At 35.9% G+C, this 10983-nt stretch overlaps 2 protein-coding genes and 1 pseudogene across 2 annotated transcripts; all 3 read left to right on the forward strand.

Moving 5' to 3' along the window:
* The first annotated feature begins 3242 nt into the window (after positions 1–3242).
* Positions 3243–5395, forward strand: LOC111383192 (annotated as a pseudogene).
* A 2132-nt stretch (positions 5396–7527) lies between these two features.
* LOC111383193 (UDP-glycosyltransferase 83A1-like) lies at positions 7528–9384 on the forward strand. Its single transcript, XM_023007272.1, has 3 exons — positions 7528–8059; positions 8831–9121; positions 9283–9384. Exons 1-2 carry the CDS (start codon positions 7579–7581, stop codon positions 8857–8859), a joined length of 510 nt encoding a protein of 169 aa, XP_022863040.1. The 5' UTR covers positions 7528–7578; the 3' UTR covers positions 8860–9121; positions 9283–9384.
* Positions 8872–9505, forward strand: LOC111383197 (UDP-glycosyltransferase 83A1-like; the record flags this gene model as incomplete). The annotated part of the gene is made up of 2 exons (XM_023007275.1): positions 8872–9121; positions 9283–9505. Coding segments are annotated over exons 1-2 (473 nt in total), but the record flags the coding sequence as incomplete, so codon positions are not given.
* Positions 9506–10983: the final 1478 nt, after the last annotated feature.

Raw genomic sequence — 10983 nt, forward strand, 5'->3', positions numbered from 1 at the left:
CCCTTCATTTTTTGTTGCCAAATAGCAAAGTCACCCTTTTCATTAAAAATTTTCAAATCAAAACTGTGAGTTGTCATCTTTACACAACAGTCAAAAAATGCACAAACCACAATCAAACCACACAAAGTAGTCCTAGGGTCACAGACAGTATACACCTTTCTAGATTTTCAGGGTTTCGTAAGACTCGCGGTCTTAGATCAAGGGAATGTTAGAACGGGTAAGGTCACGGTATTTCTAATGGAATAAGTAAGTAGCAGAAATAACAATGCAGCAAAAAATACGTCTAGCAGATAACTAGTCCCACAGTAATTAGATCACTAAGAATTACAAAATTGATTTTAACCCAAAAACAAATACTCAATCAAAAAATAATCAAGAGCATGTAACCCTAATTCTAGCACAAACAATGGTTGCCAAGTAATGACAACCCCCAACGCGCTAATGCTGAAAAATTAACGGTTAAGCCAATTTACCAGAGTGGACGTATCTGAGTCCGTATAATCGAGAGAGATGCGAATCTACTACTTTAGGGCCACAATCTTGGCCTAAAGTAATTCAGTAGATATATGTAGTTTCAACCATTGATCCACCAAGGGCAAAATTGTCCAACTTTTTCTGTGTAACCTGAAACAGAAAATAAACAGTGTTAGTGCGTTCAGGGGATTGAAATGAGCAAACTGCCCGAAGGAAGTTCCCGGAATCGCCGCCACGCGCCACCGCCATCACGCGCCGCATTGGAAGGAGCGCCTCAGCCTGCTGGTTCCGGGTATGGGGTCAGTTTCGTCGGAAAGTTACTGGTTTGGCTGGAAATTGAGATTTTTTTGGTGGTTTTCTGGCCGGAGAAGGTGACTCGGGCTCTGATACCAGTTGTAGGGCCGATTTCCAGCAAACACCAAGTTCAAACCGGGCTCAGTTTCACCTATTTAGTCGACACCACCAAGGATTGAGACAACTCCAATACCACCACGAAGGGCGCCCCACTTTCGGTTGCTATAGGTTGGGAAGATGATGTACAATAATATGCCCACTAGCAATTAGCCACAAAGGTCACAGAGAAGAGATGAAAATCGAGAGGTGAGTCTCACAAAGAGAGGTTGGGCATTCTTCTATTTGAGGCCGAGAGAAAGACAAGAATATAAGCCAAGTAAATATCCAAACAAGGTAAGTTAGGTTAGGGTTAATTTGTGGACCAAACAAGGCTCGACTCAAAAAATAATGGGCTTCAAATTAATAACATAGCCTTCCAAAGATATGGGACGAACCATGAGCAACACTATTAACAATAGGTTACTTTGAACGGTCCATACGAATGTGGGTTGGGTTGTCTCGATAATTGTGTCGATATACTAATCAATCATATGGTTAAGGCCGATTGATAATAAAACCGACATTACATCATAACTCGGGGGGTCGTTTGACAACAAATTGCCTAACAACCTCTACCTTAGTGTCAAAGGACCTGCAAAAGAAAATTGTCTCTCATTAGTGATACCTCTAATAGAAAACTAATAAAAAATTGGAAATCATTTACCTGTATCAATGTTTAGAAGTTCCTTGCAACTTCTAAACTTTGTTAGTGACAATACCTTCGTCCCCATATCAGAGGGGTTGTAGTGAGTGTGGACCTTTTCAAGTCTTACCACCTCTTGAGATACTATATCTCTAATGAAGTAGAGTCTAACATCAATGTATTTAGTGCGCTCATGAAAAATGGGATTCTTGCATAAATGTATAGATGATTGACTATCAGAATACACTACCACATAATCATTCAAGACACATAGTTCATGAAGTAGACCTCTAAGCCATAGAGCTTCTTTAATAGCTTTAGTGGTAGCAATATATTCTGATTCTGTAGCGGATAGTGCAACAATATGTTGAAACTGTGATTTCCAACTAACACATGAATTAGATAAGGTAAACACGTAAGATGAAGTAGATTTCCTACCATCCCTATCTCCCGCGTAATCTGCATCTATAGAACCCTTTAATTTTATATTTTCTTTATTAGCACTAAACTTTAAACCTACGTCACTTGTACACTTGTACCCTTCAAATACTTTAATAGCCACTTTAGTGCATCACAATGTTCAGAGCCCGGATTAGCCATATATCTACTGAGAGTACTAACAGCAAAACCTAAATCCGATCTAGTGCAAACCATCAAATACATTATGGAACCAATCACATTAAAGTAAGGCACTCTACTCATGTATTCTACTTCACGCTCATTGCAAGGAGATTGTTCCTTCGATAAAACAAAATGATTAGCAAGAGGCAACGTGATAGGTTTGCAATCACTCATATTAAATTTCTTCAATACTTTAGCTATGTATGGACACTGATGCAAAAACAAAACAGAATTTGACCTATCTCTTTCAATTTCAATACCTAAGATTCTCTTAACCTTATCTAGGTCTTTCATGTGTCCAATGCTCCCAACCATATCAAACTTGACTTCAATCTTGGGATTGCATGACCACTACAAATTTTCATCCCTCACCATCAAACATCTTCATTTCAAAGTACATCCTTAACTTCGAATTTCTAATCATCAGCCAACATAACCTTAAGAATAATCACGACTTATAATCCTCAAATTAATATAAATATATATAATTTTTATCTTCTAAGCACTGTGCTTGGCAAAACTAACTAATTGATTAGTTCTCCATCAATTAAGTTAAATTAAAAATTAATCAATTAATGACAATAATTAAATTAATCAAAATAAAATAAGTGGCCCAAATTTACATGTCATTACCTTCTTTGAAGTTCTAATTCATATTCCTTGTTTCGAATCAAAATGATGTGTATCTAAGTAATGCTATTTAGCACTACTTTTGTTACTATGTTAATTTAAATGAAAATACATGACATTAAATGAGATGCATAATTAAATGAATTACATAATTCTATATTTAATTATGCATATCACACTGGTCACCTAAGGCCGAGTCCTTGTTCTACATGAAAAATAGAATATATGTTCAACATATTCCTTTATAAATATAGTTAAGAACAATTTACATGTGTTTATTGGCTTGGTGAAGACAAGACAAAAAAATAATTAAAAAATAATTAAAGAGTAAAACAATAAATAAAAAATAAACACTAAAATTTTCTCACCGCATACATTCTGCACAAGTATCAAATTCTAGCTGATCTACCATATAATTTTCACCATTAAACAATACGGCTAGCAGAAACAATCACTTCTTATCACCAATCAAAGAAGAACAATGAAAAGCCCTCATGTATTGCTTATACCATATCCGGCACAGGGCCACGTGATTCCCCGTATGGAACTTGCGCTCCACTTAGTAAACTATGGTTGCAAGGTTACATTCGTCAACACTCAGTTCATTCATGAAAGAGTTATCAAAGCATTATCGTTGACAGACAATAGACAAGAAATCGTACAAATGGTTTCAATCCCAGATGGATTAGAATCATCTGACGACAGAAGTGATCTTGGAAAAGAGATAGAATCAGTTTCTGCTGTCATGCCGGGTGAGCTAATGGCACTTATTGCACTAATCAACAGTTCAGAAAGTGATAGAATCACCTGTCTAATTGACGATGCCAGCGTGGGAGGGGCTCTGGAGGTTGCAGAGAAAATGGGTATCAAGAAAGTAGCTTTCTGGCCTCGAGCAGCCACTCTATTAGCGCTATTGTTGAAAATTCCCAACCTTATTGATGATGGAATTATAGACAGTGATGGTGAGTATAATTTAAAGTATATATAATGAATAACATTGATCAGTGATAACAGGAGCAGATGGCAGTGAAAATTTTTCCAGATTTTCGGATGAAAGATGGTGAATGTTCTTTTTATTTTCATTTACTCTTCTAGTTACTTGTGTTCCAAGACAAGAATAACTATAATAATTTTCCTCCTCAGCGTAGGAGATTTAAGAAATTTTTTATGTTCTAGTTCCACAAATAGAAATCAGATTTGACTTGTTCCCATTAAAGAACAATTAGCTACCCTATGAAAAAGGGGATGCTTCTGAAGAGCTCTCCTAGTAGGGCAGCAATGGAGGAAGAAAGGGAGAGGGGGAGAGGCTCAGTAGAGGTGCGGTTTGCCAACTTTAATCCATTGATCGGACTCGTAGTATTCATTTCAGTGACTAATTTTTGACATTCTAAAGCTCAGTGACCTGCATGTTTTCAGTGAGTAATATGAGGTCGGGTGACTATATAAAGTTGACAATCCGCTTTGCAGTGGCTTGTATAAAGTTGTGTGACTAATATAGCAAGCATGGAATTTCAGGAAGAACCTGTTTTTTAACACGTTCTTATAATAATACTACTGTTGACTTTTTCTTTTATGCAGGAATACCAATGCAAAACCAGATGATTCAGTTTTCACCAGATATGCCCGCCATAAACACCAAGGAACTCTGTTGGAACTGTTTTAGCAATGAACTTACAGCGAAAATCGCCTTCAAACTTGGGGTACAAATTATAAAGCCAGTGAAATCAGTAGATAGGATTATTTGCAACTCATCTAACTGGTTGGAGTCTGGGAAATTGCCTCATTTCCAGAATTTATACCCGTAGGCCCTCTTCTGTCAAGTAATCGGCTTGGAAAATCAGCAGGAAACTTCTGGAAAGAAGACTCAGTTTACATCGAATTATCTCGTCCAAAAGTATAATGTTCATTTTTTTTTTTCAAATTAGTGAAGGTTGCATAATTTTCATATAATATCTGACTGTGAGCCTTGAAATTAAGACCATCTCTATCTAAAAGTGGAAACCAAGGCGATGGATTTGTTATTTGAATTTTTTTTGCAACAGGATGTCTGGCATGGCTTCATCAACATCAACCTAATTCCGTCATTTATGTTGCATTTGGGAGTTATACAATATTTGATCAGAATCAATTCCAGGAACTGGCAACTGGCCTTGAACTCACCAACAGGCCATTCTTGTGGGTTGTGCGGGAAAACATAATTGAAGACGTCAAAAATGCATATGCCATGGGTTTCAACGAAAGAGTGCATCGGGCACCACAGCAAAAAGTACTGTCTCATCCTTCTGTTGCCTGTTTCATCAGCCATTGTGGTTGGAATTCTACTGTTGAAGGCATCAGCAATGGAATTACTTTTTTGTGCTGGCCCTATTTCGCGGATCAGCTTTTTAATCGGAGCTACATTTGTGATTATTTGAAGATAGGATTGGAATTTAACAAAGATGACAGTGGAATCATCAGGCACGAAGAAATTAAGAACAAATTGGAACAACTTTTGAGCGACGAAAGATTTAAAGAAAGGGTATTGGATCTTAAAACAAAGATTCAAAATAGTGTTAGAGAAGGAGGGAGCTCGTACGAGAATTTCAAAGATTTCGTAGCATGGATTAAGGATTAAAAAGATTTGTTCTTTCTGCCTAGAGGAATACTGTCGCATGACTACATATGTTTGGTAGCAAGAATATTGGTTTAAAACTTTTTAGCTCCTTCACCACTGTATCGCCATTATTGTGCATCACACTAGAAATGGAGCAGAAGTGATATTAAGCACTATTTTCTATATAAAAGCATGCTTCTAACCAACTTTCGGGTCTTAGAACTTACTTGAATTCCCAAGAAACAAGAGGTTGAATTAATTTCCTTTGGTGCTTCCTTATTGCTTGCTTACTGCTCTTTTGTTCGGAAACTCGCTTACAATGGAAGGAGTTTGTTATCCACGATCCAAGAACCAACTTTGAAATATAAATCTTGCACATTCAAGTCATCACACTCATGTATTATCACTGCCTTTTATATACCTGAATGCGCATTCCTTATCTTATGGTTTTGGATGATTAGGAGTTATATGGGAGTTGTAGGTTGTGCGAGGTTAAGTTTTAAATTTAAACATCAACTCCCTTAACTTTTCACTCCAAACTATTCCCATTGAATTTGGGTTGAGACAGCCTACATGGATGACCCGTTTTACACTGAAATCTCCCACTTATACATGATGGAATTGACATGATTACAATCTATCTCAAGATTTTCAAGTTGATACTAGTAAATGGATTGTGGAATCAGCAAGTTAATTCAAGAGTGTATAACGCTATACACCTATTAGAGATATATAAGCTCCAAAAGAGAAAATGCATTTTGCTCTGCCCCAGACATATTTTGTTACACCAGTTCAAGTATTTTTTATCCTTTAGTTAATCATTGAACGTACTCAACTTCCTCATCCTTATTGTATGCACAATTGTGTCACAGAACATCATAAACTTAACACAATTATACGGTCGACGAATAAAAGTGAGGTGTCCGATAAATAGGCTTTCTTTTCCACTTGAATCCCTTAATTCCAATCCAGTTACTTTCCTAAACACCACTCTGTTGCTTCTATTTTCTTCATTCCCTGATTCAATTGTGTATCACTGGTCCCTCAATTTAATCTACTAATTTCGAGTCAAACCAAACAATCTTCGCCTTTACTCTAAAGCTCTTGATCACCACAAGTTTATATTTCCATCGATTCTCTCTTTTACTAGTAGGTGCCAGTATTTCTTGATCAATTTTCATAAATTGAACATAATTCAAAGCCTCATAATACGTAACTCTATAATTTGACATCTTTAAACTTCGATCGTCATTCTCCTTGCCATTATCACGTAACCCAATTTTTCCACTTCATAATCTTTAGCAACAATAGAAGACTCCTTGGTCTAACTCCATCAAGAAAGCTCCACCAAAAATTGACTCTCCAATTACCCTGTACAAATTACCAACATATTTTTCTCTTCTTATTGGCTCAAAAATTTTATTCACAATCATCTTATCGATGTGTCCAATGCTCCCAACCATATCAAACTTCACTTCAATCTTGGGATTGCATGACCACGGCAAATTCTCATACCACACCATCAAACATCTTCATTTCAAAGTACATCCTTAACTTCGAATTTCTAATCATCAGCCAACATAACCTTAAGAATAATCACATGACTTATAATCCTCAAATATATATATATATATAATTTTTATTTTCTAAGCACCGTACTTGGCAAAACTAAATAATTGATATGTTATCCATCAATTAAATTAAACTAAAATTAATCAATTAATGACAATAATTAAATTGAAACAAAATAAAATAAGTGGCCAAAAAAATTTACATTTCATTATTTTCTTCCAAGTTCCAATTCATGTTCCTTGTTTCTAATCTAAATGACATGCATCTAAGTAATGCTATTTAGCACTACTTTTGATACTACATTAATTTAAATGACACTATTTGACATTAAATGAGATGTACAATTAAATAAATTACATAATTCTACCTTTAATTATGCATATCACATTGGTCACCTAAGGCTGGCTCCTTGTTCTGCACGAAAAATAGAATATATGTTCAGCATATTCCTTTATATACATAGTTAAGAACAATTTGCCTGTTTTATTGGCTTGAAAAAAAAAAAAAAAAAAAAAAAAAGGTTTAAAAATTTCCTCACCGCATACATTCTGTACAAATATCAAATTCGAGCTGATCTCCCATACGCTTATCACCATAGACACTACGGCTAGCAGAAACAATCACTTCTCTCATCACCAATCAAAGAAAAACAATGAAACGCGTTCATGTTATGCTTATACCATATCCGGCGCAGGGCCACGTGATTCCCCTTATGGAACTTGCGCTCCATTTAGTAAACTATGGCTGCAAGGTTACATTCGTCAACGCTCAGTTCATTCATGAACGAGTTATCAAAGCATTATCGTTGACAGACAATATACAAGAAATCATACAAATGGTTTCAATCCCAGATGGATTAGAATCACCTGACGACAGAAGTGATCTCGGAAAAGAGATAGAATCAGTTTCTGCTGTCATGCCGGGTGAGCTCATGGCACTTATTGCACAAATGAATAATTCAGAAAGTGATAGAATCTCCTGTTTAATTGCCGATGTCACCATGGGAGGGGCTCTGGAAGTTGCAGACAAAATGGGTATCAAGAAAGTAGCTTTCTGGCCGGCAGCAGCCACTCAATTTGCGCTGCTGTTTAAAGTTCCAAACCTTATTGATGATAGAATTATAGACAGTGATGGTGAGTACAGTTTAAAGTGTATATATTGAATAACATTGATCAGTGACAACAGGAGCAGATGGCAGTGTAAATTTTTGAAGATTTTCGGACGAAAGATAGTCAATTTTCTTTTTATTTTCATTTACTCTTCTAGTTACTTGTGTCCTTAGACAAGAATAACTATAGTAATTCTCCTCCTTAGAATAGGAGATTTTAGAACTTGTTTATGTTATAGTCCCACAAATAGAAATTAGATTTGACTTGCTTCCATTAAAGATAGGAGATTTTAGAACTTGTTTATGTTATAGTCCCACAAATAGAAATTAGATTTGACTTGCTTCCATTAAAGATAGGAGATTTTAGAACTTGTTTATGTTATAGTCCCACAAATAGAAATTAGATTTGACTTGCTCCCATTAAAGAACAATTAACGACCCTATGAAAAAGCGGATACTTCTTAAGAGCTCCCCTAGTAGGGCAGCAATGGAGGAAGAAAGGGAGAAGGGGTGGGGCTCAGTAGAGGTGCCGGGTGCGGTTTGCCAACTCAATAATCCATTGATCGGACTCGCAGAATCCATTTCAGGGACTAATTTTTGACATTTTAAAGCTCAGTGATCATGTTTTCAGAGAGTAATACGAGGGTTGGGTGACTATACAAAGTTGACAATCTGCTTTGCAGTGACTTGTATAAAATTAGGAGACTAATATAGCAAGCATGGAAGTTCGGGGAAGAACCAGTTTTTTAACACATTCTTATAATAATACTACTGTTGAACTTTTTCTTTTATGCAGGAATGCCAATGCAAAACAAGATAATTTAGTTTTCACCAGATATGCCTGCCATAAACACCGCGGAACTCAGTTGGAACTGCATTATCGGTGAACTTACAGCAAAAATCGTTTTCAAACTTGGGGTACAAATTTTAAAGTGGGTGAAATCAGCAGATAGGATGATTTGCAACTCATCTAACTGGTTGGAGTATGGGACATTTGCCTCATTTCCAGACTTTATACCTATAGGCCCTCTTTTGGCATGTAATCGGCTTGGAAAATCAGTAGGAAACTTCTGGAAAGAGGACTCAGGTCATGTCGAATTATCTCGTCAAAAAGTATATGTTCATTTATTTATCAAATGAGTGAAAGTTGCGTAATTTTTATATAATTAACTGACAGTGAGCCTTGTATTTAAGACCCTCCCTATCTAAAAGGCGACGGATTTGTTATTTGAAATTTTTCTTCAACAGGTTGTCTGGCATGGCTTGATCAACAACCCCCTAATTCTGTCATTTATGTTGCATTTGGGAGTTATACAATATTTGATCAGAATCAATTCGAGGAACTGGCAATTGGCCTTGAACTCACCAACAGGCCATTCTTGGGGGTTGTGCGGGAAAACATAATTGAAGACGTTAACAATGCATATCCCACATGGGTTTCAACGAAAGAGTGCATCATCGGGGACGGATGGTAAGTTGGGCATTGTTCACGAAATAATTCTTTCGATTTAAAATTATCACAAGTGTACGGTTAGTAACAAGTAATAAAGTAGATTTTTAAAAGTCTGAATATCGTCCCTCAGAGATTGAGTAGTTCAATTCTATATAGTCGAGCCTTAACCGAATCTAATTGAGTGAAAATATGGTCTAAATGCAAAAAGCCCTAATTTCAATTAAAAATCCTAATTTCAAATAAAAACCCTAATTTCTATTGAAAACCCTAATTTCTCAATTAGAAACCCTAATTTCAAAATTTCTCTAATTAAACGACTCAAACACTCAAGTAAAGGAAATTATGCAATTTCAAAAGCTAATTTATGGAAATGAATCAAACTAAAGCCACTAGGATCACGAATCCCCAATTGAAGTTATGAAAACCCTAATTTCATAAAATTAATAACTCGATGGAAATTTGCCAATTCAATGTTCCTAATTCTATCCAATATACTCTTTCGATATATATTAGACCTATTATTGCACACCACCAGCCTATATCTCTATGGATGATGCAAACATACAAGAATGCATGTACTTTTGTGAACAATTTAAGAATTACATAAAGCATAGAGGTATATCTCTATCCCCTATCGGACCCTATGTTAATTTATACTTTATCGAACCTATTCCACTTCTCTCGAATGTAAGAAACAAGTCATCAATACTCACACAATCATTGGCCACTAATTGCGGAAGAAAATTAATGCATGTAAATCAATCAAATTATCCAACGAATCTTTATATCAAGTTCATGAAATATAGAATTGGGGTCTTAGAACTTATTTGAATTCCCAAGAAACAAGAGGTTGAATTACTTTCCTTTGGTGCTTCCTTACTGCTTGCTTACTGCCCTTTTGTCCGGAAACTCGCTTACAATGGAAGGAGTTTGTTATCCACAATCCAAGAACCAACTTTAAAATATGAATCTTGCATATTCAAATCATCACACTCATGTATTATCACTGCCTTTTATATTCAACGAATGTGCATTCCTTATCTTATGATTTTGGATGATTAGGAGTTATATGGGAGTTGTAGGTTGTGGGAGGTTAAGTTTTAAATTTAAACATCAACTCCTTAACTTTTCACTCCAAACTATTCCCATTCAATTCGGGTCGGATCAGCCTACATGGATGACCCGTTTTACATTGAAATCTTCCACTCGTACACGATGGAATTCACATGATTCTAGTACAATATCAATTATATCTATCTCAAGATTTTCAAGTTGATACTAGTAAATGAATTGTGGAATGAGCGAGTTAATTTAAGAGTGTATAAGACTATACACCTATTAGGGGTGGGCGCGCACACACACACACACACACACACACACACATATATATATATATGTTAGATACATGTGACTCGATTGGTGAAATAGTATCACTCCCCGTAAGGATCAACATAAAGACTATTGAGCCAACTTGATATTTTGGTATTATCATATAT

The sequence above is a fragment of the Olea europaea genome, unplaced genomic scaffold (genome assembly GCF_002742605.1).
Source record: "Olea europaea var. sylvestris unplaced genomic scaffold, O_europaea_v1 scaffold2623, whole genome shotgun sequence".
Lineage (NCBI taxonomy): Eukaryota > Viridiplantae > Streptophyta > Magnoliopsida > Lamiales > Oleaceae > Olea > Olea europaea.

What these genes read in the sequence shown, in the direction of transcription:
- LOC111383193 (XM_023007272.1), top strand. Translation starts at nt 7,579, where the DNA reads ATGAAACGCGTTCATGTTATGCTTATACCATATCCGGCGCAGGGCCAC. An exon ending in TAGAATTATAGACAGTGATG is followed by an intron (nt 8,060 to 8,830) that starts GTGAGTACAGTT and finishes TCTTTTATGCAG; the next exon opens with GAATGCCAATGCAAAACAAG.